Source organism: Rhineura floridana, chromosome 9 (assembly GCF_030035675.1).
Source record: "Rhineura floridana isolate rRhiFlo1 chromosome 9, rRhiFlo1.hap2, whole genome shotgun sequence".
NCBI classification, from domain to species: Eukaryota; Metazoa; Chordata; class Lepidosauria; order Squamata; family Rhineuridae; genus Rhineura; species Rhineura floridana.
This window is the reverse complement of record NC_084488.1, coordinates 4,481,994-4,509,638: the sequence shown is the minus strand read 5'-3', so window position 1 is coordinate 4,509,638 and position 27,645 is coordinate 4,481,994. Positions and strand designations below refer to the sequence as shown.

The window sequence follows — 27,645 nt, the reverse complement described above, 5'->3', positions numbered from 1 at the left end:
TTGATAGATTCGCCCATTCCTATGCTACAATGATGAGGGCAAACTCAGATCAGGAATGTTTGGCTATAAACCACCACTCTAGCAAACAGGCCCCATATAATCCTGCTCCTTCTCATTTGACACGGAAACAGAGTTCTAAAATCAACAAAGATACCTGTGGAATCTTAAAGACTAACAAAGATATTACTGCATAAGCTTTCATTGGCTAGATCCATTTTACTGGGTGTATGAAGTGTTCTCCTTAGTTGACAGGTATATACAGAGAGAGAGATGGAGAGAAACAGAGAGAAGTAAACTGTGGGGTCAAATGCCAAGTGCACTCTTCTGGCAAATAAGCTTCAATGTAAGTGTCATAGACAATTATCACAGTTCTCATATTTCATGATATGTTTACTTTTTTTATTCAGTATATTTTAGTGTTGTGCCAAAAATTACTCCTGCATTTTTAATCATTCTCCAGCAATTATTGAGGAAAGAAGCTGCATTCAAAGACTATGAAAGGGGAGAGACAATTGTTGGTGAAATTCTCATTGGTGGAGTGCAGGGTTTTTGTTGCACTTTCAAGGTGTCCGCTTTAGTGTGTGTGTGTGTGTGTGTTGTTTCTTTCATTCTACACGTCATCTCTCTAGTGATCTATGCCCTGCAGTCTTCTTGGGAGGCTGAGTTTCCTGAAACCCCCCATAATGATCTCTCAGCGGCTTTCGATACTGTTGACCACAGTATCCTTTTAAATCGCCTAGAGGGATTAGGAATAGGAGGCACTGTTTTGCAGTGGTTCCATTCCTATCTCTCGGATAGGCAGCAACGGGTGGCATTGGGGGATGAGGTTTCAGACCCTTGGCCTCTTCATTGTGGAGTGCCACAGGGTTCTATCCTCTCCCCCATGCTATTCAATATCTATGTGAAACCACTGGGGGCCATCATCAGGAGTTTTGGGCTGCAGTGTCATCAGTATGCAGATGACACTCAGCTCTATCTCTCATTTAAGTCCTTACCGGAGTTGGCTGTGAACACTGTGTCCAAGTGCCTGGAATCCGTAAGTGGACGGATGGGAGAGAATAGGCTGAAGCTGAACCCCGATAAGACTGAGGTGTTGCTCGTGGGAGACAAGAGAAGGTTAGGAATTACTGACCTGGTGCTTAATGGGGTGAGTTTACCCCTGAAGGACCAGGTCCACAGTCTTGGGGTCATTCTTGACTCCCAGCTGTCCATGGAGGCTCAGATTACAGCAGTGAGCCAGGCAGCTTGGTATCAATTACATCTGATACAGAGACTGCAGCCCTACCTTCCTGTTCATCTGCTCCCACGAGTGATACATGCCCTGGTCTCCTCTCGCTTAGACTACTGCAATGTGCTCTATGTGGGGTTACCCTTGAAAATGGTCTGGAAATTGCAGCTGGTACAGAATGCGGCGGCACGCTTGATTAAGCATAGCCGTCGCTGGGATCATATCACCCCAGTGTTATTAGATCTTCACTGGCTACCAGTTGTCTACCAGGCCCAATTCAAGGTGTTGCTGTTGACCTTTAAAACCCTATACGGTTTCGGCCCAGTATATCTAAAGGAACGCCTCCAGAATCACCGATTATGCCGCCTGACGAGATCAGCCTCACAAGACCTTCTCTCGGTCCCACCGGTGAGAACAGCTAGGCTGGTACGGACCAGAGAGAGGGCATTTTCAATTGTGGCCCCCACCCTCTGGAACTCCCTCCCTTTTGATCTCCGACATGCTCCCTCCTTGTCAAGCTTTCGCCGAGCCTTAAAGACCTGGCTATTCAGGCAGGCATACAAGATTGAGATAGATTAATTCTTCGTTATATGAACTGAAGGATGGTTTTTAGCTTATATTTGATTGTTGTTTGATATGTATATACACTGCTTTTATTTTGTTGTGCGTCACCTAGAGTGTCCCTAACCCGGACAGATAGGCGACTGAAAAATAAAATTTATATATATATAATGTCCTCCTCTGGGCTTTCTTATATGCCCAGAAACATAGGCATATGTCTACTGTATGTCTGAGAGATGTTCATCTTTTATATTCTTTTTTAAAGTGAAGTATTTTAAAGAAATCAGTGCAGAAACAAATTTTTAAAAGCTGAAAGAAAGTGCTTCCTGTAAACCCAAAGTCGACAAGAGCACCACTCAATAGCCAGCCTCCCTAGCTTCCCGTTCTTCAGTTAAAGCTCATGGGAGCATGTTATAAAGTAGCTTCTCCCATCATTTTCAGATGAGGAAGGACAGGCAGCCGGGAAAGTTAGAGTGCACTGGAGAAATGTTTAATGGAAAGAAAAATGCCAGGTTGTCCCCAGTGCTAGTCCTATTGAGATGATAGCCATTGAAATTAATGTATGTGACTAACTTAGGTCCATTCATTTCAAAGAGTCTGCTCTGAGTAGGACTTGGGTCACTTCCAAACTATTCACTTAAATCACTATTATGCCATTATTATTCCGTGAACAGAGCCACAATGCCCATAGTTTCCTGGGAAGAAGAATTGATTGTTAAACCACTCTGGGAACTGTAACTCTTTGGGAAGAATAGGGGCCTCCTAACGACTCTCAACACCCTTAACAAACTACAGTTCCCAGGATTCTTTGGAGGAAACCACAACTGTTTAAAGTGGTATAACAGTAGAATAGTAGGATGTGGCCTTGGTTGGATACCACCCACAGCCAACCTGCAAAAACAAGGTAAACTGAACCCTGTACCAACAAAAATGACAAAGAAGTTATAAACAAACTCTAAAGTGTCCTGGAAAAGGACACAGAAAAATGGAAACCTGCTTTGCAGGGGAATAACATTTCAAGAGATTGGAGAGCAGGTACAGAACTAGTATGTTTATATTCCATCTTTCTTTCATTATAACACTTAAGGCAACATAGATGGGATCTGAAGGTGGTCTCCTATCCAGGTTCTGACCAACGATTATCTGGTTGTGACCTGCATAATCTTTCCCTGGAATTGCTGTCTCCCAGTGCTGAGATTCCCAGCTTCTCACTGTTAAACTCTCAACAGTAGCAAGTGGGTATATAGAAGTGTGCCAGGAATAAGGCAGGGCATATTTTCAAATGTATGCAGATAATCAAAAGACACCAGCAACTTTCTTTTCCTGCTGGACAGTGTCCAGAGAATAGCATTGGGAGAATGAGTCTTGGCTCCATGGTCCTCGAGCTCCATGGTGTGCTGCAGAACACAGTCTTGTTGCCAGTGCTGTTCAACATCTACATGAAATTGTTGGGAGTGGTCATTAGGCATTTTGGGGCAAAGTGTTGTAAATATGCTGATGACACACAGCTCTATTTCTCCATGACGTCTGAGTCAGGAGAGATGTGCATGATATGGACACTTGTCTGCAGTGGTGGACTGGATGATAAACTGAGCTTCAGTCCTAGGGAGACAAAGGAACTGTGAGTTCCCACATCTGGGAGATTGCCCATTTGCCTTTTCTGAGCAGGGTTGAACTCCCTCTGGCAGTGTTCATAGCTTGGGAGTGCACTTGGAACCATCTCTGTCACTCAGGGAGCCTCAGTGACTAAAAATGCCTTTTCCCAGCTGTGGTTGGTATGCATTGGTAACCTCAAGACCTGATTACGCCAATGTGCTTGGGGGGGGGCTACCCTTGGGCCTGTCCAGACGTTCCAGCCAGTGCAAAATGCTGTTTGGGGTGGAGGGATAGAGACACTTTCAATTTTTTGAAAGCCAGAATACTTTTGAGGCTATCTCCATATGAAGTCAGCTTAGAATAAAGCCTAACTAAATTTAAAATTTAAAATGACATTAGCTCATCTAGGAAGAGATGTATATATGTGGCTGTACTTTTATTTATATATTTATTTCAAATATTTTTATGCCATCTTCCAGTTAAAATTCTTCAAAGTGGCTCACATAATCATATTTACACACATAGTGCACAACACTTATGAATTGCTTTTATTTATTTATTTAAAATATTCTGCTTTTCAGATGGATCTCAGACCGCAGTTTACGTAAGAGTGTGCTGAATCAGACCATTGGCCCATCTAGTCCAGCGTTGTGTTCTCACAGTGGCCGACCAGTCGCCCATGGGAAGCCCACAAGAGCACCTGAGTGCAAGAGCACTCTCACCTCTTGCAGGGTCCAGCAATCGGTATTTGGAAGCGTGCTGCCTCCGACTGTGGAGGCAGAGCATTGCCATCAATGAGATGATTGTGACAATAAGCTTTGATTTTTAAAACAAGGTACAATAAAATGGAAAAGACAACTTCTTTGTTTAGAAGAAGGTATTACTCCTTCTCACACCCCTCGTGGCATGATGGTCCTTGAGATGCCCCTGTGGTTGCAGTTGAGGAAGGGAGGGAGGGGCTGCTGTGGGAGTTGAGTGGCAGCAGGACACCAGGATGTTCCTTTCTTCTCTATTCCCCTCAGAGCAAAATTGTTCTACAGAACCCTCTGTGGTGACATTCGGAGAAAGGAGGGCATGATGGGAGCTAGATGGTGGCAATTTTCTAAAAATATTATTCAAAGCAGTATTCAAATAAAATTAAAACAACCAAGCAATAAGTAAGCAAGATAAACAGATAAATGATTTTTTTTTAAAAAAGGTCTCATTATTCCCACATTTTTTCATCAATTGCTTCATCAGTTACGTGGTATGCTCTTTTTAAAATGGAAAAAAAAAACACAAAACAAAGGTTCCTTTCCTCTGACAAAAGCAGTCTTGGCCCAATGGAAAGACTTTCATTGAAGAAAAGGAACCTTTGAATATAAATGATTAAATCCAGTATCAAAGGAAGTTCCATAATTTGAAAAGAAAAACTGGTCATGTATCCCTTCCAGTTCTTTCTCCACCTTTTCAGGCCCATTATGTGGGCTTGCCACTGAGTGTACACATGGAAACTGACTGGTCAATTGTGAATGCGTCTGATTACTGTACCTAATGGTGGCTAGACACCAAAGGGATTAGTAGGGGAAAAGAAAGGGAGATCACAGTAGGTAGTTTCGTCCCCATCCTCCATTTCAAAGAGCTGTCCAACAGCTCCTTGAAAGTTCAGACTAAATCCCAGAGCGGATGCTACTGCCCCACTGACTTGGCGCCACCAGACACCACTGCAGGCAGGAACTGGCTGAGAACAGAGTAAGGTTGGTGGACCAGTTTTCACTGACTACCTTTCTATAATACAGTAGGGCCCCACTCAAATGGCAGGTTACGTTCCAGACCCCCGCTGAAAAGTGAAACCCGCCAAAAAGGGGAATCACTTAAAAGGATGGCGCCCGATGCCCGAAAAATGTCGTAAAAGCAGAACAAGCACTGTATGAGTGGGGCCTTACTCTAATTGAAAGCTACTTAGCTTTATACTTTTTTAAAAATGTGTGAAATGGTCCACCGAGACACCCCTATTTACATTTGAATCCACCCCCCAGTATTTTTAATTATTCGTAATTATTTGTATATTAGAGAAAGAAAGGTCTTCACAACATTTCATGATTATAATAAGAATTTTAGTACAATTCTAGTTCCCTGTATTGTTTTTCCTGAAGGAACAACAGCAGCTTGATAGGGGCAATTTTGATTAGCAAGACCCATAGAGAAGAGTTATGCATTCTCCTCCATCCCATCCATTCTGTCTCTGCTTCTGGCTGCAATGTTCACCTAATGTTTTTCATTTTTTTAAAAAAATGGCAAGTGGAAGTTACCACTCCTTTTGACCCCAAAGGGCAATATGATTCCACCTTCCAAAAGAAATAATATAAAATTGTAGTATATTCTTGACCAAATTCTAAGAACTTGACAATCTATTATGCTTATGGTATTATTTTACTCTGTTTTTATTACATCTTTCATTTAATAATGCCAGTTACCATGCATCTTAGAAAGACATTGTCCATTCCTTTGGAAAGTTTTGTTTCTGTCTAATAACTAACATAAATGAACAATTTAACGGCTGAATTTGAGATGATCATACTGTTCATAGGAAACAGTCTTTAAGAGGAAGGTATTAGTAAAGAACAGAGCCAAAATAAACAGTTGTAATTCCAAATGTCCTCTCTGCAGGATTTATGGACTGGACAACAGAAAACATTTTTCTTATAAGCTGTTTCCTTATATATGAATGATGCTGTTTTACAAAATATTGGTTGATCTTACTAGAGATAAAGCTGAGGTTAATGATTCACCATTCATGAACGCTTGTAAAAGAAAACAAATTGTAGGTGGGAAGAGGTGGGTTTAATTATTGATTAGTTAATTTTAATCACATCAGCTTTTCCTTCCGTCTCTTACTTATATGAATGCTCTTTAGACTGTTACTTACTTTCAAGTAGTAACTAAAGGTAGAGACACCTTTGAGAACTGTAAGTACTATGTAGTATACTTTCAAATTTGTTTTTCTGGTTTGTGTTCTTGCTTAATTCAGATCAAATTATTGATCTACATTGATGAAAAAATATTTTGTCAATATGTGTAAAAGCTACTCATTATTTTACTGAAAACATTTAAAGACATTTTATGAATGTACTTACTGTGCTGAACCTTATCTTATCTGAAAAATCTTTTCAGCAAAATCACTTAAAGTTTTAATACACAATGCATTGTGTACGTGTATTTTACAACCTCTAAAATATGATAGTAGAAATTGTCCTATACATTGAGAGCCAGTTGCATGGTGTTTAGTTTAAAAGATTTTTAGTTACTGATATCCATAATGTTTTTTCACTCATGCTGTACCAAAAACAATGAAGCAAACTCACTTTGTTAACCAGTGGTCACCTTCGTGTCTAATATAAGCATCTATCTGTCACAAAATATGTGCACTACAATTGGAAAAAACTGCACTGGTTTTGGTAACTGTTCCAAAAGCAAATCACTTTCTGAAACTGTGTGCTTACGGCAAACTTACTGTAAGCAGCTGTGTAATTATTTATTACTTATTTAGGAAGGGAATTGACACCTAGAAACTACTCAGATCTGAATTGCAGCACATAGCAAAAATCATCTCTCCTTGGGCAAACATGGCTTTTCCCCCTCCCTCCAAAAATTACCTTTTGAAAGAAAGGAACCCAGACAATATTCTAGTATATCAGTAATATTTGAATAGTGCAGTAATTGCTGAAACAAACAAAAAGTCAGTCCAACAAAAGATCAGTTATTGTTAAGTCTCTTAGATTTCAGGGGCAGAGATTAAAATACATGTTTATTGATGAATATGGTTTAAGTGTAGTAAGTGTTCTGAATATACATTTGATGCATTCCAAGCAAAAGATATTGTTCACCACATGTGTTGATTTGAATCATTTATATTCTGTCTTTCCACTTACCAAGGGAGAAATGAAGGCAACTAACAACATTCAAAGAACAAAAATAATCAAAATTTAACCATTAAAAGCACACACATGAAACAGCATAGGAGAGAATTAAAATGTGTCAGCTTAAAATACCAAGGCTGGTTAAAAAAGAACCACCTGAACAAAATTGTCTTCACCTGGCATTGGAAACCAAAGCAAACCTTCAACAGGGGAATGTTTCAAAACTGGGATGCAGAAAAGAAAAGATGGTCTTACGCACCAGCCATGTCAGGACACAGAGAAGGGCATCTCCATTAGATCTTAGAATAAAAGCGAGTCTTTCATAGATTAGTCCACTTCAACAGATGCATGAAGTGTTATTGTTAGTTGTAGGCATAGAGTTTGGGAATTGGGAGGGGGATTGTAAACAGTGAGGTCAGAAGGAAATTAAATACAGGAACATACAGATGGTGATAATTAAATTAATAGTGGCCATTCATCAAAAGCCAATATGTTGATAACATAGACATCCTGGCTTTGGTAAACCAAATAACACATGCAGTACAATAGAAATCCACTGAGATAGCATCGAACTTCTTGATGAATTGAAATTCAGTGGTTTCAAACTGCAGCCACCCTTTTGAAGTTTAGGGTAACAACAGCTTCCCTGGAATCAGATGCAAAAGTCAGAGCTGTGTGTCATCACACGGATGACAATGTACTACATATCTCAAGACAATATCTCCAGTAGTTTCATGCAGATGCTTATTTAAAGAGGAGACAAACTGGAACCTTGTGAGATAACACAGGTGTGAAGCTAAAATATCAAGAAGGTCCCTGACACTACCATATTAAATTTACCTCCCAAGAAGGACCAGAACCATTGTAAAATGATACTCCCAAGACCCACCCGTTTAAACAGTTACCTCTGCCTTCAATTTTCCCATTGATCTAAATGAGACTTTCCATAGGGATTGATTGGATTGCATTCACTATTTGTGCTGGTAATACACTTGCAATTATGATAAAGACTATTACTTTGAAGACTGGTTAGGTGAAGACTATTCAACAACTGCCAGACACATTTGTAGCAAAAATAATATGCAAGAAAATAAAACCAAAGGAAAATATTTTAAAAGAGAGATTTAAACGTAAATTTAATTCTTTCTTAACCTTTCTTTAGCTTAGAAAAGTAAGGTTAAAGACATATTCTCTCATGTATGGAATTTTTAAATCCTTGCATTCTAATCATGAACTTCAAATAAACTGCACTGAAAAGGAAATATTTATTGCAGCTGATAATCAGGAGTAACTATGCATTTCTTTTTCAAAAATAAGCAAATGAGTAGTTGTATGGGATGGTAGTAATAGTTTGAAAAGTCCCTTCTGTACAGGTAAGGCTGAATGAACAAGACTTTGCTGTTGTACTTGGCTATAATCCTAACTTTGTAAACCATGTTTGCGGAGAATGTTCTACTTACAGAAACAACCCTCCATGTTTTATTTGATTTTGTAGCAAAACCTCAGGTGATGATGGACTGTTTACATTATTCTGGCAATTAAATACAGTGTCTTGCAAAAGTATTCAGACCCCTGACCAATGCTCTCATATTACTGAATTACAAATGGTACATTGTAATTTCGTTAGTATAATATTTTATTTTGAAACACTGAAACTCAAAATCAATTAGTGTAAGGTGACATTGGTTTTATGTTGGGAAATGTTTGTAAGAAACATAAAAAACCTGAAACATGTTGCTTGCATAAGTATTCAACCCCTGTGCTGTGGAAGCTCCCAGTTTACACAGATGAAAGAAATTGCCCTATTGAGGACACAATTACCTTATCATAGGACTCCACCTATGAACCATTAAAGTTGCTGTCACGTTAGGATAAACCCCCCACTGTTGAAGGATCCTTGGTCAGGCTGTGGATCTGAAGGAAAAGGAAGACAGAGCATTCTACAGAAGTGAGAGATGATGTAATACAAATGGTGAATGCCCTACAGTGGCCTACTCAAAGTCCAGATCTCAATCCCACTGAGAATCTGTGGTGCTCTTTGAAAATTGTGGTCCACAAGTGATGTCCATCCAACCTGAAAGACCTGGTGCAAATCTGCCAAGAAGAATGGGCCAAAATCTCTCTGACACTCTGCAAAGCTGGTACATACCTACCCCAAAGACTTAAAGCTGTTATTCCAGCGAAAGGTGGCTCTACCAAATATTAATGTGGGGGGGGTGAATACTTATGCAAGCAACATGTTTCAGTTTTTTATGTTTCTTACAAACATTTCCCAACATAAAACCAATGTCACTTTACAATAATTGATTTTGAGTAGTTCAAAATACATATCATACAGAACGAAATTACAATTTGTAATTCAGTAATATGAGAGCATTAGTCAGGTGTCTGATTGTATTTGCAAGGCACTGTATTAACCCAAACAAATGCAACATTGGAAGAGTAATTTAAATGCCAGACAAGAAGCAGCCTCAACTGCAGAGCCATGTGCCTTTCCCCTTCACTTCTTCAGGCATTTTCATTTTTGACAGTGCTAAAGTAAAAAAGTTATGATAAACTATATTAATCAGGTACTTATTTTTATTTGATCTATTACTAGAGAAATTGTCAAAATCAGAAGCAACAGTCTACCTGCAGATAATCTGAAGTCCAATTTCAATTAGAAAAAGTTTTTAAAATAGTAGTTTCATTAAAAAAAAATATTTTAATAACAAACATTAATCATAGAAACAATTTTAAATTAAAACAAACTTGAAATTCAGAAACACAAATACATCAGGTGATATCCAACTAAGTAATACTCAGAGTAAACCCACTGACATCAATGAACTTAAATTCTTCATTTCAATGAGTCAGAGTAGACTCATTAAAGCCAATTAACTTACATCACTGATTTCAATGAGTATGGCTTAGTTGTATATCACCCAGTATCTCTTTCCAGATATCAAATTATCTTGAAGAAAAGAAGGAGCTTATAATTAAATTATGACCTTGTTGTTAGGCATTTGATCTCTGTGAATTTGCAGAGTCCAATCTTTATCTGGGTAAACAAAGAGCATGAGGAGATAAAAAGAAAGAGGGAACAAGGAGGGGAACAGAAATTGTTGAGTATCACCAAATGAGCTATTAGGTCACAATGACTTGCTCTGGGAAAATGCTGTTGTCTTTCTCTAGAAAGATATCCCATATGCCATTCAATTAATATAAAGTTGTGGCAATAAATTTTCCTATCCTCTCACTGCAGTCACAATATGCATCATATTGAAATGTAAATGTCCAGGTGGAAAGGAATTCACTAATCATCCCATTCATGATGAATTCATAAATGTTTCTATAGTAAGTATAAATTGGATCTCTGGTTACAGACCACTAGAAAGATATCAAAAATGTCCAAATGATCCTGGAAAAGAGGAAAATGACAGAAACGGCGGCATTAGGTATCTGTCCCTCAAAACATATCATCATTATTATCATCATCATCATCCAAGGGATAAATACATATCTAAACGTATAATCTTAAATAGCAACGTCCATTTATACAATCTTAAATAAAAGGACTTCATTTCACCATCACAAATAATATTATGGTCTGTGCCATAAGAACATTTTGTTTCCCTAGAAGTTGCATCCAGCCTCTTAAACTTATATTTAACAAAGATGAAATCTGGGACTCTCAACATTCTAACAAGAACCAAAGTTGCACAGGTTGCCATAGGTGGCATTGTTTTAAAAAAATGAAATAAAATAGTTCAGTAGTTTTCAAACTTTTTTTTTTTTGGCGATGCTGATTGTCTTAATGGACCACTTACTGATTCTTCTGCCTGTTGTAGCCATTGTTATGCCCTCAGCTAGTTGCTGTATGGTTTTTAATTGTGTTTTTATTGCTTCTTTTACCTTTTATAGTTTGGTTTATAATATTACAATTTGCATTCCACAGAATTACATTTGTAATAAAATAAAATACAGTATAAGAAACCAAAGAAGCAACAGAATCAAGGAATCATTGAATAGTAGAGTTGGAAGGGGCCTATAAGGCCATCAAGTCCACTCCCCTGCTCAATGCAGGAATCCAACTTAAAGCATAGCTGACAGGTGCCTGTCCGGCTCCCTCTTGAATGCCTCCAGAGTTGGAGAGCCCATCACCTCCCTAGGCAATGGGTTCCATTTCCATCCCACTCTAACAGTTAGGAAGTTTTTCCAGATGTTCAATCAAAATCTGGCTTCCTGTAACTTGAGTCCATTATTCTGCACTCTGAGATGATCAAGAAGATCCTCACCCTCCTCTGTGTGGCAACCTTTCATGTCCTTGAAGGGTGCTATCATATCTCTCCTCAGTCTTCTCTTGTCCACGCTAAACATGCCCAGTTCTTTCAGTCTCTCCTCAGAGGGGGTTGTTTCCAGTCCCCTGATCATCCTTGTTGCCCTCCTCTGGATCTGTTACAGTTTGCCTGCATCCTTATTGAAGTGTGGTGTCCAGAACTGGATGCTGTACTCAAGATGAGACCTAACCAGTGCCAAATAGAGGGAAACTACTACTTCACGTGATTTGGAAACTATATTTCTGTTAATGCGGCCTAAAATAGCATTTACCATTTTTGCAGCCACATCACACTGTTCACTTACATTCAGCTTGTGATCAACAACAATTCCAAAATCCTTTTCATATGCAGTATTGCTGACTCAAGTATTCCTGATTTTATAAGTGTGCATTTGGTTTCTTTTTCCCAGGTGTAGAACTTTGTACTAGTCCCTGTTAAATTTCATTCTGTTGTTTTCAACCCAATGCTCCAGCCTATCAAGATTCCTTTGAATTTTGTTTCTGTCCTCTGGGGTATTAGCTATCCCTCCCAGTACTGTAGTGGCAAATTAAGAAGTGCAAAGTCTCTTTATATTAGTCACAGCCATGCTTCCTCCCTTTTTGTTTTGCTGCTGGGTTGAGAATGAGATCCTTGTTAATGCCTTCTCCCATATCAACGGACGCCCCAGGAGCCAATCATCTTGAAAGGGGAGGTTGTTAGCTACTGACAAGAATCTTCTCAGTGGCTGACTCATCTCCTTTTACTTTGATTGGCTCGTAGGATACTGGAGGCAAAGGGAACCTGCTGGGAACCTGCTCCCAAAAAAGTGAGAGATCCAAGACCCCCTCAGTTCCTGGACGACTACACCCCTGATCCCTCCCAATTTTGTATCATCTGCAAATTTGATCATCATTCCTTGCACCTTCTCATCCAAGTCATTAATAAAAATGTTGAAGAGCACTGGGCCCAGGACCAAGCCCTGTGGTACCCTGCTCATTGTCTTCCCCCAGTTTGAGGAAGAACATTGATAAACACTCTTTGAGTACGATTCTGTAGCCAGCTGTGGATCCACCTGATAGTTGCTCCACGTGGCCCAGATTGAGCTACCTTGCTAATCAGAATATCATGGGGCACTTTATCAAAAGCTTTGCTAAAGTCAAGATATATTATGTCCACAGCATTCCTCCAATCTACCAGGAGGCTTATCCAATCAAAAAATAAGATTAGTCTGGCAGGATTTGTTCTTGATAAATCTGTGTTGGTTTCTAGTAATCACTGAACTCTTTTCAAGGTGATTACAGATTGACTGCTTTATAATCTGCTCCAGAATTTTCCTAGGGATTGATGTCAGGCTGACTGATTTGTAGTTCCCAGGTTCCTCCTTTTTGCCCTTTTTGAAGATAGGGACAACATTACCCCTCCTCCAGTCATCCAGCACTTTATTTATTTATTTATTAAATTTATATCCCGCCCTTTCTCCTAGTAGGAGCCCTTCATTCCATGATTTTGTGCACTTTACTCATTCTCCATGATTTCACAAAGATAATAGACAATGATTCCGAGAGTTCTTCAGCCAGTGTCTTCAGCACTGCAGTTCATTGGGCCCTGCAGATTTGAACTTGTTCAAAGTGATTAGGTATTCCTTGACCATTTGTCTATCAATCTCAAGCTGCAATCCTGCCCCTTCAACTTCATGTTTCCCAGGAGAGTCACAGATCCTTGTCTATGAGAAGACTGAGTGAAAATAGGAACTGAGCACTTCTGCCTTTTCTTTGTCATCTTTTATCATTTTGCCATCCTCATTGAGTAGCTGTACCACCATATCTTTTCTTTGTCTTTTACTATGGTTGTTCCTGAAGAAAGCTTTTGTGTTGCTTTTGGCATCTCTCTATCCTCAGCTCATTCTCAGCTTTAGCCTTCCTGACACCATCCTTGCAATTCTATGCTACCTGTTTGTACTCTTCATTTGTGGCCTGACCTTCCTTCCACTTCCTGTATGTGTCTTTTTTTTGTTGTTTTCATGTCATCTCTAAGCTCTTCTTTTGAAGCCACATTGGCTTCTTCTGCTATTTTCCACCTTTTTTCCTTGTTGGAATAGTTTGCTATTGTGCCTTTAGAATTTCCTTTTTTAAAAACTCCCACCTATCTTTGGGTAGAAACACACTCATTGTTCTGCTGGTTCCTGTGCATCTCTACCTCTCTCTTCTGAAAACCAGGTCACACAATGCAACTCAAACCTCACCCCTTTTTCCTGTAAAACCTGTAAAAGTGGGAGCCACTTGAGTTCATTTTTTTTTAATTGCTTCTAAGAGAATTTGCAACTGATCGGCAGATAAACCTGTTTCCCCTCCAGGTGTGGCTAATGGAAATGCTTTGATCTGGTCACTAGTGTGTTTACAGCCTTGGACACATTTGTTCATTAGCGTTGCTTGCCATGGAACCTTACTTATTGTTCTGAATTTATTAAAATTGGCTTTCCTGAAGCCAGGATACAGCTATGGCTATTCTCAGCTTTTGCTTCCTTTAAAATCAAGAACTGAAGAATAACATGGTCACTTTCCCCCACAGTTTCCACGACTGCCACTTCATCCACTAAGTCATTTCTATTGCTTGGAATCAAGTCAAGGGTAGCTGATCCTCTAGTTCCTTCCTCCACTTTCTGTAGGAGAAAGTTATCAGCAACACAGGTCAGGATTTTCTTGGAGAGGGTGTTTGGCAGAATTTGTCTCCCAACACACACATGCTATTATCCCAATGTTAAATATGTTACATAAAAATTAACGCCCCATAGTGAATTACTGATTGCAGATATGGTTAATTAAACCAATATGTGAAGTTCTCCCAACATGTTTATTAGGAGAAAGTCACATTAAAATGCTGGAGATTTTTATTTTTAAAAAATCACAAATTGCTGCAGAAATGTGAAGAAATGAATTTAAGATTAAAAAATGAGAAACTGAGAGGATCAACACTGACAGATCTTTCCATCTCTACCTGGCAGGTTGGTTGCTGGTACTTACCAAGAGCGAGAAGGGCAAGGGGATGGAGCTTTCGGTGTGGACAAATACGCTGGCAGAAGTGTCAGATTGGCTCTGCTGGTGCATTTGCACCACATGGACATCTCTGTTGCCTTCCCCTTCTTCCACTGGGTACACAACAGTGACCCACCTTCTGGGAAGCTAGTGTAGTGGCTCTGCCCCACCCAGTCAGCCTCTTCTGGTGCATGAGTGACAATAAAACCAAATCAATTTGTACAAAATCAAAATCAAATCCTAAAGACATGGGTAAACAGGGCAGATTTTACCTGGTGCCAGAAATACAAGAAGTCATCAGGGGAGGGGGGATCCCTTTAGCCATTGTGATTGTGAGCATAGCAGAGTGCTTGAAGAGATGGTAAGGGGTAGCTGAAGGAAGATGTTGTTTATGGGAAGTTGCCTTATACCGGGGCGAGACAATTTGTCTTGCTAGCCCAGTACTGACTTTCTGGGGTGTCAGGCAGAAATCTTTCATTATCCTTTTAACTAGATATGGCGGAGATGTTTGATATAAATAGGTTAAAGCATAAAACAACTCTTTTTTAAACGTGCTAGCTACTAAATACTAACATACACCTAAGCATCGCATAGCTGATTTTCTGTTTCTTTCACTGAAGCACCACAGGGAAATCTGGCAGCTCCACCTAGTGAAGAAGACTGGTTACAGCCTTGGGTCTCTGTGAGATTGTGAAATATGTAGCTGTACAAGCAAGTACAGTATAGAGAGGAAGGGAAGGAAGAGGGGAAGCAAGAGATGGCAGATCCAGCCTGTGAGAGATATTATAATATGTATTTACCTTTGGCTGGGCCATTTTTCAAGGTGTAGAGTGCTGACTATGTGCATATACATAGCATTAGATTTTTTTAAAAAAACTGATAAGGCAAAGGGGGGGCAAACCAATGACTGGCGTGAAAGCTATTGCTAAACATATCCATCACACCTTTAAAATATTAAAGTCAACTATGGAGGTTCTGGTTTAGGTGGATAGTATTTGAAATGTCTGGATTATGATGGATCAGGGTAGGGCCTTCTCATTGATCATGTCATGAGAGATCCGCTTTCTGATGCCTTTGAACATGCATCTGAAAGTGCACAACACACTTTTGATTTGTGAGGATACCATAAGAGTTCTCTTGTATACATTCAAACAACTCTCATTGTAAATGCAAGGAATATAAGAACAGGAAATCCTAATTGTGGCATAAGGACCAGTGGTGTAGTTGTCCAGGACCTTAGGGGGTCTTAGACCCCTTTACGTTTTTGGGAACAGGGTCCAAGCAGACTCCCTATGTTTCCAGACTCCTATGAGACAATCAGCATAAAAGGGGAGTATGTTAGCCACTGAGAAGAGTCCTCTAACATGCTTTCTTGTCTTTTCCTGCCGATTGGAGCCAATCAGAGTGAATGTAGGTGAGTCAGCCACCGAGAAAACTCTTTTCAGTAGCTAATGCTCTCCTCTTTTGTGTTTATTGGCTCCTAGGGACATCCATTGTTGTGGGAGAAGGCATTAACAAGAATCTCATTTTCAATCCAACAGCAAAAAAAGAGGGAGGGGCATGGCTGTGATTATCATGAAGGAACCCTGCACTTCTGAATTTGCCACTACACTACTGAGTAAGAACTGTCTACCTAGATACATTTGATCTATCTGGAAATAATCTTTATTGAGGTAGATTGTATGTGCTAATTTATCAGTTTCTAGTTCTTGGTCATAATATGGATAACATTATTTATGAAGACAGCAAACATACTATATATATAATAAATATTGCTATTTTTAATCTTGGTAATAAAGTCTAGATGCTAAATGTTGGCGTAGACCTAAACTATGAATATCCATAGGCTGGATATCTCAAATGTTACATAAATGGCATTCCCATCCCTTAGGACAGTAACGAATCTTAAGTACCATATTGCAAGGATGCACCATCCACTGTAATAGCTTTTTGGCAGCACTGACAGAATACGTTTAATTACTTCTATAGGATAGCAATGTTACCATCTTGGTTTTAACACAACTTTGGCATTGTAATCATAGCGATCAGCTTAAATTCCTGTTGGAGTTTCAACTGCGTGAAGCATTCTTCACTTACAGGATGCAAAGAAACGTATCACTGTTTAATTAAGGACATGAATGGCATTTCTTTGTATTCCATTTGTGTAATTGCTCTTTGATCATTGCTTCTTTGATAAGTGTTATCAATTACCCACACATGTACATTCTATTATCCCAATGTTAGCTACGTTACATTAGAACTAACACCCCACAGTGGAACACTGATTGAAGATATGGTTAAGTCAAACCAATACATGATGTTCAGTTTTCTTCTAAAATCCCTTTGGCCTTCACAATCCATCCTCCACATTCTCGCCATGAGCAGCAAACAAACCTCCTCCCTAGGTCACGTGGCTTTTTCTTGTCCCCTTTTTCTTCAACTCTGTATCTCCTCTCTATCCCACATCCTTTGGACATCCTCTCTACTGCTAAGTGCTCCGTTTCTCCCTACCTCCACTTCTGGATTATTATTATTTTTTGAAAGCCTCTCCTATCTTTGGGCTTTCTACAAGTTCTTTGTTAGGCTTGTAGCAAGAACATTTGTATTCACTTTGGGATTCCTTTTATTTTGCTGCTGAAAGCATAGCTATAAATAAATAAATAAATAAATAAGTGAGCAAGCTTTGTTTTCGTACTTGGGTTCATCTTTGGGCATTTTTTCCTTTGTCCCAGCCCTTTGTTTTGTTCCTTGATTAAACAGATACTTTAAGTATGACACTTTTCGTAGCAAAACTGACCTTCCAGTTCTCTCACAGAAGCTGCACTGTTTCTCAAGATCCCAGCTGCTGACACATTTATCCCTGAGAATTAGAATTTCATGACATCACAGCAACTCAGCCAATGGAAAAGGTGTCTCAAAGACAAGGGGTTACGCAACAGGCAATAGTAACAGGCTGGTTTTAGCCCATTCAGTAGATAACTTCCACTGAAATAAATGTATTACCAAAAAGCTGTGTTTATGGTTAGTTACAATGATACCTTTCCCAAAATGTGAGACAAAAAGACACGTTGAGGCTAAAATCCACTACATACTTACATAGGAGTATATCCCATTGAACTATGTGGGGCTTACTTACTTATTGTGGAGTGCCATATTAGAAAAGCACCTTCAGGCCAGTAGATTTCAGCACTGGTGTCAATAGAAATAGCTTCTTGGATTCCAGCATATGGTGACAGTGGTTGGACAGGATTTCCCTAATATTGGGAGGTTTTTCTACTTTCTTGCTTATAGGAGAGAAGAAAGAAGGATGCTATCATTTGGAAGATTTGTTGAGCAGTAGGTAGGGATAGAAATCTCTAGGGAAGGGCAGAAGAGTTAAGAGGTTCTAAAGGACTGCTAGAAGGCTTAGGGCATATCCTCATGGGAGCATTTTCTTGTAGCACAAACACTGCTTTTACCATCATAAAATATTTGCAAGGTCCACACTTCATGCTCAATGGTAGCTTCAAATCCATTGTTTTCCATTCATACAAGTAGGCGTTCCTCTGGGAATTATTAGTGTTGCTGTTTCCTTGTAGCCCTGCCCTCTAATTTTACATTTTTACTTCCCCAGGTTGCTCAGTTACTGGGCATGTGCAAATATTGTTGACCTGTATTTCCATCTCCTCCTGCCCCCACCATTTCCTGAAGTTTGGCTGTTGAAAAGAAGATAACTCACAGTGAACTTCTTTCTTCGCTGCCCCTTGCTTTTTCTGAGTTAATTTTTCCCTGTGGAAAAACAAATCAATATAATATCAGTATTTTAAATAAAATATAAATATTGATATTTTCCCCAAATATTGATATTAATATTGATATTTTTGAGACAACTTTTTAAAAAAAAAACATTTTAGATTTTTTAGGAAACAAAGCGGAAACCAGGCACGGAGAGATGTTACTTCAAAATTCTCTCTGCAAAGATAGAGAATTTGAGAAAGAATGATAAGATCCATTGGGAATTCCCATCATTTGCTACAAGGAGTGAAGGAAGTTTACTCGGGGAGAAAGGGAGGAAAGAAGGGAGCACTGCAGCAAACTGTGAAGGGGGGAGGACAGAGCAGTCGGAAGTTGCTGGATAAACCACCAGAAACAAAATGGAATTCATGGGAGACTTAGTGGGCAGAGAAACGGGAGTAGCTGAAAGTGACGGTTCACCCACCCACTAAAGACCATTGAAGCAAACTGTCTGCAAAGACATGTGGAGCGGAGTAAAGCCTTATTGTTCTAAATTTTTCATATTATCAGTGGATTGGTTTAGTATGGATTTACAGAGGGGAAACTGTGTGATAGCTTCTGTTTGCCAGTAACGTCATGTGAACCATGCAAATTAAAAGGAGATGTGAGTGGCACCAAACACACATTAAGCCACAGTGTAGGTGAGCTTTAGTCAGAAAGTATCTGACTTTCTGTTAACAAAGAAGAAAGGGGACTTTGCGTGCATTAAGTTTCATGAACAGTCTTTGTTATCTCCAGTTAATGGAGTTCAAGTAACCAACAGGGCTGGGATAGAACTCTACCTGAGCCCTTAAAGAGCTGTTGTTAGTCTGAGGCTCCATCTGCACTGTACATTTAAAGCAGTATCATACCACTTTAAATAGTCACGGCTTTCACCAAAGAATCCTTGGAACTAAAGTTTGATACAGGTTTAAATGTACAGTACAGATGGACCTGAGTTAGGGCAGCCAGATGCTAAAAAGGACAGGGCTTCTGCATCTTTAATAGGTATGTGGAAGAGAGAATTTTGGCAAGTGTAGCTGTATGATAAGCTACAGCTGCTGACATTTCCTCTTCTATATAACAATTAAAGGTGAAGAAGCCCAGTCCTTTTTTTTTTTTTTAATCTGGCCAACCTAGCCAGAGTGGATCTCAGTAGGCTGGATGGTCCAATGTTCTGATATCAGGCAAGTACATATAATAGTACATATTTCTCCATAAATACAAAGAAATCCCTACCTTTTATCTCAAATGAAAGCCAAGACCTCTAGGGTCCTGAAATATGCCATTCCTTGAGGTTGGTTTTAATGATGATGTTAACACTAGTATGAGTTTTGTTGGACAACATCAATCTCTTCTTTTGTAAAGATCTTTGTGGTTGAAAATTTTTAGTCATTTCCCCCCCAAATACTAAAGAATCTACATGGATTTAAGAACTGTTTGATTCCACGTATGGGGTTAATATTCTGTCATTTTTATGAGGCATGGTCCATGCAGTGACTGCCAGGTGCAGGTTCCTTCTATTCTTTTTTTTTTTTTTTTTCAATAATTTTTATTCAAATTTTCATAAAACATACAAGACGAAATCATAAAACATTCAAAGACAAAAAACAAAATCAAAAATAGTTAAACAAAAACAACAACAACAAAAAAAAAATAAAAATAAAAATAAAAATAAAAAATAAAGAGTAAAATATTGACTTCCCATTTGTCAAAGATCAGATCAGTTATAAGTCTATAATATATAACAATCCTGTCTCTTAAGTCATATTATAAAATCACTTTCCTCCAATAGTTATCTTACTTAATCATCAAATCTCATAAACATTACTTTATTCTTTCCACAAAAAGTCAAAGAGAGGTTTCAATTCTTTAAGAAATATATCTATCAATTTTTTTTTCCAGATAAGCATATCGATTAATCCATCTCATTACTAATTATGATAATCTTATTGTCATAACCATAGTCAAAATAAACATTTCAATTAATCCATCACATCAGAATCTGTTAGGTTCAGTAATTTCAGTAGCCATTGTTCTATTATCCCTATTAGTTCCATTTTCCATCTTCCATCTTCAGTAGTCTTGTTAAGTCCAGTAATTTCAGTATCCAATCTTCCATTATCAGTATTCCATAATAATCTTGCTGTCAAAGCCATAGTCATATAGTAAGAGTCTGATGGGAATTACCTCTATCCCAAATATTTTCTTGCCATCCATTCCGAATAGGTTGCTGAAATACTGCTGTAAAATCATATCTCTGTTCTTTTTTTTAAAATACACTGGGTCATCTCTTGAAAGTTTTTCCATTGTCACATGGCTGCAGTTAATTCCATAGATTTTCTCTATATTGGGCTCCATCACGTCATTCCAGTCCAGAAGATTATCCATGCCATTGATAACTTTATCTCTAGAATCTTCATAAATTTCTTCAGAGATAACATTGAGTTCCAAACAATAGATTTTATTTCTAAAGTCCATAGACTCCAAATCTTTTTCCTGTTCCACGTTTGTTCCAATCTCCGGGGTCTCCTCTCTCACAGGGACCCCTGTTCCAGTCTCCAGGGTCTCCTCTCTCACAGGGACCCCTGTTCCAGTCTCCAGGGTCTCCTCTCTCACAAGGACCCCTATGTCTTTAATCTCCTGTGTCTCCAAACAATAGATTTTATTTCTAAAGTCCATAGACTCCAAATCTTTTTCCTGTTCCACGTTTGTTCCAATCTCCGGGGTCTCCTCTCTCACAGGGACCCCTTCCAGGGTCACCTCTCTCACAGGGACCCCTATATCTTTAATCTCCTGCGTCATTTTACTCAATTCAATTTTCAACTCCTTACAACCCTGTCGCAGGTTTTGTTTCGTTATCTCAATCTCATCCATTATTTTCTGAAACATAGTTATTTCCAGATTCTCAGCCACTTTCTTAATTGCCATTTTAAAAGAAAAATATAGGAAAACCACTTCTTATTTCAGCAACAATTGGGTTAATACTCCAAACTTGGTGACATCACAGTATAAGCAGAGCAGACAGCCTTATCTCTCCATAGTTAAGTAAACAAAATGCAGTTCCCAGGATCGAAACAATTAATGGCAGTCGTCAGAAAACAGATTCGTCAAAATAAAATAGACCAAAAAGAGAGTAGTCTCAGACAATATAATATTCTTCAAAATAAAAATCTGGAATAGAAATCCCTCTTCTGTGTATATCTTTAGAATGCAAATCCAGGACAGCTTTTTGCAACAAAAACAGAGATAAGCTATTAATTAGTGCGTAGCAGAGAGAAGTTATGGCTCCCCAGTGAGATGTCAAAAACCGATCAATCTGGCAAATCTCTTTTAAACAGCAACAATTTAAGTCAAGTAAAAGAAAAATATAGAAAGAAGGGTGCTTGCCTGTTAGTGCGTTCTCTCTTAGAAGATAGGATGAACGTTCGCTTTATCAGATAGAGCTTGCTGTTGAAAATCCGTCCCACCTTCGTCGGCTGGACCTCGTCCCATAAATTAATGAGATCTGGTCGTCCCAACAAAAATAGGCTTTGTGGTTAATCTCTTCGTTTCTCCCTACCCGGGAGAAGTTTAATCAGTCAAAAAAAAAAGAAAAAAACTGACTGATATATCTGAATAAGCTTCTTTTGAGGCAGGAGCCCGTCTCAAAAGCAGGCACAGGCTAAGTCACCCTTCCCGGAAGTCGCCCAGGTTCCTTCTATTCTGATTTTTTTTTTACACAGGAACAATAATAACCACCAGCAGTTGATACATTTTGCAGATCTCCTCATGTAGCAGTTCTTCTGCCAGCTAATTTTTGTTGTTGTTATGTGTCTTCAAGTTGATTCTGACTTATGGCGACCCTATGAATCAGTGACCTCCAATAACATCATTATAAACCACCCTATTTAGATCTTGTAAGTTCAGGTCTGTGGCTTCCTTTATGGAATCAATCCATCTCTTGTTTGGCCTTCCTCTTTTTCTACTCCTTTCTGTTTTGTTTTAAGCTAATTTAAGAGAATTAATTACAAAAATCTTTCCATATCATCAACAGATAACGAAATGGAGAATAACACAGTGAAGGCTAAAGAGAAAAGCGACAGTGAGACTAAAGATAATCCTGCAGTGAAGAAGAAAGTGGTGAGTGATACCTGTTATATCTTTAAACTTGTGAACAGTACACTCAGTTTAGAAGCAAAAGGATGCAGTTATTGATAATGCTCAATTTATTTAAGTTCAAATATTTTATAATGGTTTGATTAGATTATGATTTTCAAGGTTTTTTGGTCACATTCTTACGAGTTTGGCCACATTTTCAAATTTTTCCCAGTGTGACTTAGATTTCGTGTGCTTGCAATTTAGAGTGTCATTTCCAGATGTACTGTACTGTACTGACGTAGCTCCCCACTCCGCTGTCACCAAGAGCAACTGAGAGCCAGCAGATGTGGGAGCTGGGTTACCAATGGCCTAGGGAACATGTAACAACTGTCAAGGCTGCTATGATTGATTGGGGCAGCCCAACAGCTCCTAGCCAAGGACTGCAATCCATTAGCCCTGTAATTTTGTGGGGCCTGGCTAGCAGTTTTCCGGAGAACTTTTCTATGTACCTTGGGCACTAGGAGGGGAGAAACTGGATTGTGTCCAAGATCTTTATAATACTTTCATATTCAGAGTTCTTTGATGGAATGTTGAACCCGAGTGATATGATACTTGATGCAGCGGTCACCAACCCAGCGCTTACAGGTGCCATGGCACCCACCAAAGCCTTCATTAGCATACTCAGGCAGGGGCCCCAAGTCTCTGAGTTTTCATTTAAAAATAATCTCTAGCCCTCCTAGAAAGAAACTTATGAAGCAAAATGTGTGGGGAGCCTTCTAAGTGAATTCTGTGAAATGAGCCACCCTGGCTGCTCCAGCCTGTTAGTGCTTTTATCCAATGAGTGAAATCAAAGCTGTGATCATCAAGTGAATTGTTTGGACACCAGAGAATAGGTATCCCTGGGGTTCTAAAAAGCTACTGTTTTTCTCTTCCATGCACTTTTCTTGATTTCACGTTATTTTCTAGCCCATGGAATCTCTGTAGTTTGCCCTTCCTTTCCCCCTAACAACCAGGATGCATATTTCCTGTGGTGAGTTCGTCTGAGATTACGTACCACCTAGAATTTATTTTATGCAAATACTACATACTAAGTGTGGGTGAATGTTAAAGAATCCCCCTCCCCCCAAAAGGGAAATGTGAAAACCTTGCAAAGAAGCTTAGGCAAAGACCAGGCACTCACTAAGGTTTCACTATATAGGTAATTTATAGTGCAATGTCTACTTAGATGTAAGTCTCTTTGTGTTGAATAGGACTTAATCCCAGGTAGGTGGGTACAGGATGGCAAGCTAAAATGGTTTAGGTTTTGTGCTGGGGAAACAGAGTTCTTGTGCCTTTAACAGCTGTGTGGCAGGCAGAAATTCAATAGGTCACATATTTTCTAGTATGGAAATACAATGATATGACAAGCTTCACCATGACTATATACTCTATAATTTTGTGTTATGCCATGTCCCCCATTGGCAACCATTTTGTGTTATGGTTCACCCCCATGGCAGCCATTTTGTGACTGGTACCTGCAGCACTTTATTTATTTATTTATTTATTATTAATTCAATTTATATACCGCCCCATAGCCGAAGCTCTCTGGGCAGTTCACAACTTTCTCAAAATCCAAAATGTGTCCAGTGGTCCAAAAAGGTTGGTGACTCCTGACTTACTGAAATACAAGTACAGAATGGCTATTTATAACAGATGTTGCCTCAAAGCAATGACTCTAGAAACACAGGAAACTGCCTTACGCTGATTGAGATCATTTATCAGTTAAGCCCAGTATTGTCTATTCTGATTGGAAGCAGCTGTCCAGGCTTCCAAACAGGAGTCGATCCCAGCCCTACCTAGAGATGCCAGAAACTGAACCATTTGCTCTGCCTCTGAGCTAGTGGTCTACCTGCTGTGGGGGCGCCAGCATCTCATTCATTGCAGCTGATCAGAGGAGGGAGTGGCTGGTCTGCTCTCTTCTGTATTGCAGCACCACCACAGGCCAATAAAGTCCTGGTGGAGTTTTTTTCCTGATTTGTGCTGTGCTTCCAGATTGGAACACAAGGATTGTGCCCTGCTCCTCTCTCCAGCTTAAGTCATAGCTGGAGATACAAGTCTTGGGATTTTGTGCAGTATGAACCCACCCCTCCTCACCCCTTGTGAATCCAGCTCAGAACTCCCAGCAAGCACAGTGTCAAATAAAATACCAGGCATCTTCCAAACCTTGAGGCTGGTGTGTGTGTGTGTGGAGACACTCTCCTTCCAGAGTTCCAAGGATGTGGAATCTCAGGACTTGTCACACATGCCAGAAACCATTTGAGCACTCACTGTAGCAAAATGGATAAGCAAAAATGTGGGCTTCTGGAAATTATATGGGGACTGTGCAAACTCTGTCTTAAGAAAAAAAATTACATTGCTAACATAATGTAAACATATGTCACAACCTGAGAGAATTATCGAGGAAGACAAAAGACTGATTCAGAAACTGTAGGACACCACAATGAATCTGTGGCTTCACTTCAAAACCAGAAATGTTGCGAAGTTCACCCTTCCTTTGGCTCAGAATGTGAACTTCAGTGATTTGTAATGCTCATTTCCAGACCTGCGCTTACAAGAGAATTTAGAACTCTCATGGGGGGGGGGGGACAGAAACTTTCCCAAATATTCTCCACTGTTGTCAGAATTGCTTGCCTCTGTCAACAATGAGTCTGTTGGCGTTCACTATTCAAAACAAAATCCAGACAGCAAAGTAGCAGCATGGAAGTCTATGCAAGATGAAACAGGAAGGACTCCTTTAAGTTTCCTCTTTACTGGAAAGAATGTAACTTGGCCCCCCTCCAGACTGGTGTTTGTTTTGGTGGTGTATTCTGCAACATGTCATTGACACAACAATAGTGTATTCGTTGTGGGTTTATACTGGACCATACCAATCACTTCACTTTATTAGTTGTTCGGCAGTTCTTCCCCAATGTTACCCTGTTGTTGTTGCCTGGAGGGGCACTCTTGTGCTATCGTGCAACAAAAACAGAACCCCCACCCCACCCCCACCCTGGAACATTTGTAGTATGAAAAGTTACAGGATTTTAGAAGAAAGCTACAGGACATGCACCTATTGTAAATGAAGCAGTATGGCTGCCCCAAAACGTTTGCAGGTGCAAATGGTATTGAAAACATAATTGTGTATAACCACCCAGTAATGTCATGAGTACAAACCATGGTGAATGCTTGATAAAAGGGTCACTGAAAGGGGCCCTTGCTGGAAAAAAAATTAGTCCACTTCTGTCTATGTAAGATGTAAGGGAGGGGGTGCTGGCAGGTATATCGCTTTCTTATATTGTTCTAGAATCAATATGTATGAAAAGAAGTTCTTGCATCAGACTTAAAGCACAAACGATATAATTGTTACTGCTAAATATATGTTGATTCACTCATAGGCAAAAAACCTTGCGGTTTAAGAACGTACCTATAGCCCACAGCTATTTCTATCGAACTTTAAAAAGCAGGGAAATTGGGCAGCTATAGTGAATGCACCAGGGGAGCAGGAGACCCGAACTCCTCTCAGAGATATTGGACTGCCCTACAAATTGGTCAAAATGCAAACACCATTTGGGTTGGTCTTTCACAGTCCAATCCACTTCCTGTGTAGCTTGGAAGAATTTGGTAATGTGTGCCTCTGAGCGTATGGTGAGTGGTGGCAACACCTGCCATCTCCAAAGATGGAGAATTATATTTTTGTATGTTTGTTGGTGTTCTTCTTACTTTGCTTCTTTCCTGTGTTAGTAATGTTTCTACAGAGAATCTAAACGAGAAAAACTTTCCCCTCCTTATTCATCCTAGAAATCTGTGTCAAATGTATTTTTATTAATTTCAAAGCCTTTTTATTGGTCCATGTCATATGATGGTGAAGACAGCCTTCTGTGTTTTATATTGGAGGTTATGCTCTATTTATATTTTGGGTGCATTAACAGTTGAATCTGAAACTGCAGTTTGATATAAAATCAGACTGATTCAAATATGTTGCTACTTCAGCAATGACTCTAGCTGTTGGAAAAAAGAGGATGCATGTTTTCAGCCTGCTATGTTTAAACCACTTTATTTAAGGCAAGGTGTTCACGGTCAATTAAAAACATAGAACACATCTACCATTTTGCTATAATATATTTCACCTCCCACTGTTTTATCATGTGCAAATTGAGACACTCCTGAGGTCCACTGGAGACTATTCTGCAGAAGTCAGTGCCATTATTATGTTTGGAGTTTTTTTAGTGTAAATTTTGCAAAGTGTTGCTGTACTTCACATATTCACAGAAATAGAAACAAAAGAAAATGATTTCCTATAGGAAGCTTCACTAAAATTGCGAAGGAAATCAGACATATTTAAAGTGACCATCTGAACTATATCAACTGTCTTCATAACTTTGGTTCCTCCCTGATAAAACAAGATCAGCACAGCACGTCTTGTTTCTGTTATTTGGGCTGATTGCAGGTGTTGCCACCACTTACCATATGCTCAGAGGCACATGTTACCAAATTCTTCCAAGCTACACAGCAAGTGGATTGGACTGTGAAAGACCAACCCAAATGGTGTTTGCATTTTGACCAATTTGTAGGGTAGTCCAATATCTCAGAGAGGAGTTCAGATCTCCTGCTCCCCTGGTGCATTCACTATAGCTGCCCAATTTCCCTGCTTTTTAAAGTTTGATAGAATAGCTGTGGGCTATAGGTACATTCTTAAACCGCAAGGTTTTTTGCCTATGAGTGAATTTCCCTGCTTTTTAATCCGGCAGGGAATTTAATTAAGAAATGGGATCCTGTCCAAGTTTGCTGAGAATGGATTGATCATTTGCATGCTTATTGAGTTCAATGGGATTTACTCCTATGCATATTGGTTAGGATAGGAAAAACTGACCATGGGGGAGGAGGAGGGGGAGTGGGAAGGGGAAGGAGCGTATTGGAGGGGGGCAAAGGGAGGGGGAGGGGAAGGCAGGTTTGATCATTTCCATGCTTATAGAGTTCAATGGTATTCACTTCCGTGCAATCATGCTTAAGATAGGTAAAACTGACCATGGGGAGGAGGAAGAGGAGGGGGAGAAAGGGATTGGAAGGGGATGGGGGAGGGAGGGGCAAAGGGAGGGGATAGGAGGGAGGAGATGGGAGGGTGGGTTTGATCATTTGCATACTTTTTGAGTTCAATGGGATTTATTTCTATGCGATCATGT

The 27,645-nt window shown here is 39.5% G+C and overlaps 1 protein-coding gene across 3 annotated transcripts in view; it reads left to right on the top strand.

Moving 5' to 3' along the window:
* SLC2A9 (solute carrier family 2 member 9) overlaps window positions 1-27,645 on the top strand; it is a 168,232-nt gene that overhangs the window by 44,614 nt on the left and 95,973 nt on the right. For 2 of the 3 annotated variants that reach the window (XM_061583942.1, XM_061583943.1), the window contains exon 2: window positions 22,404-22,489. In XM_061583942.1, coding sequence (XP_061439926.1) covers window positions 22,412-22,489 — 78 coding nt within the window. In that variant the 5' untranslated portion in view covers window positions 22,404-22,411. Of the gene's footprint in view, window positions 1-16,215; window positions 16,233-22,403; window positions 22,490-27,645 lie in introns of those variants that run through there. The other variant, XM_061583941.1, reaches the window with a different exon arrangement.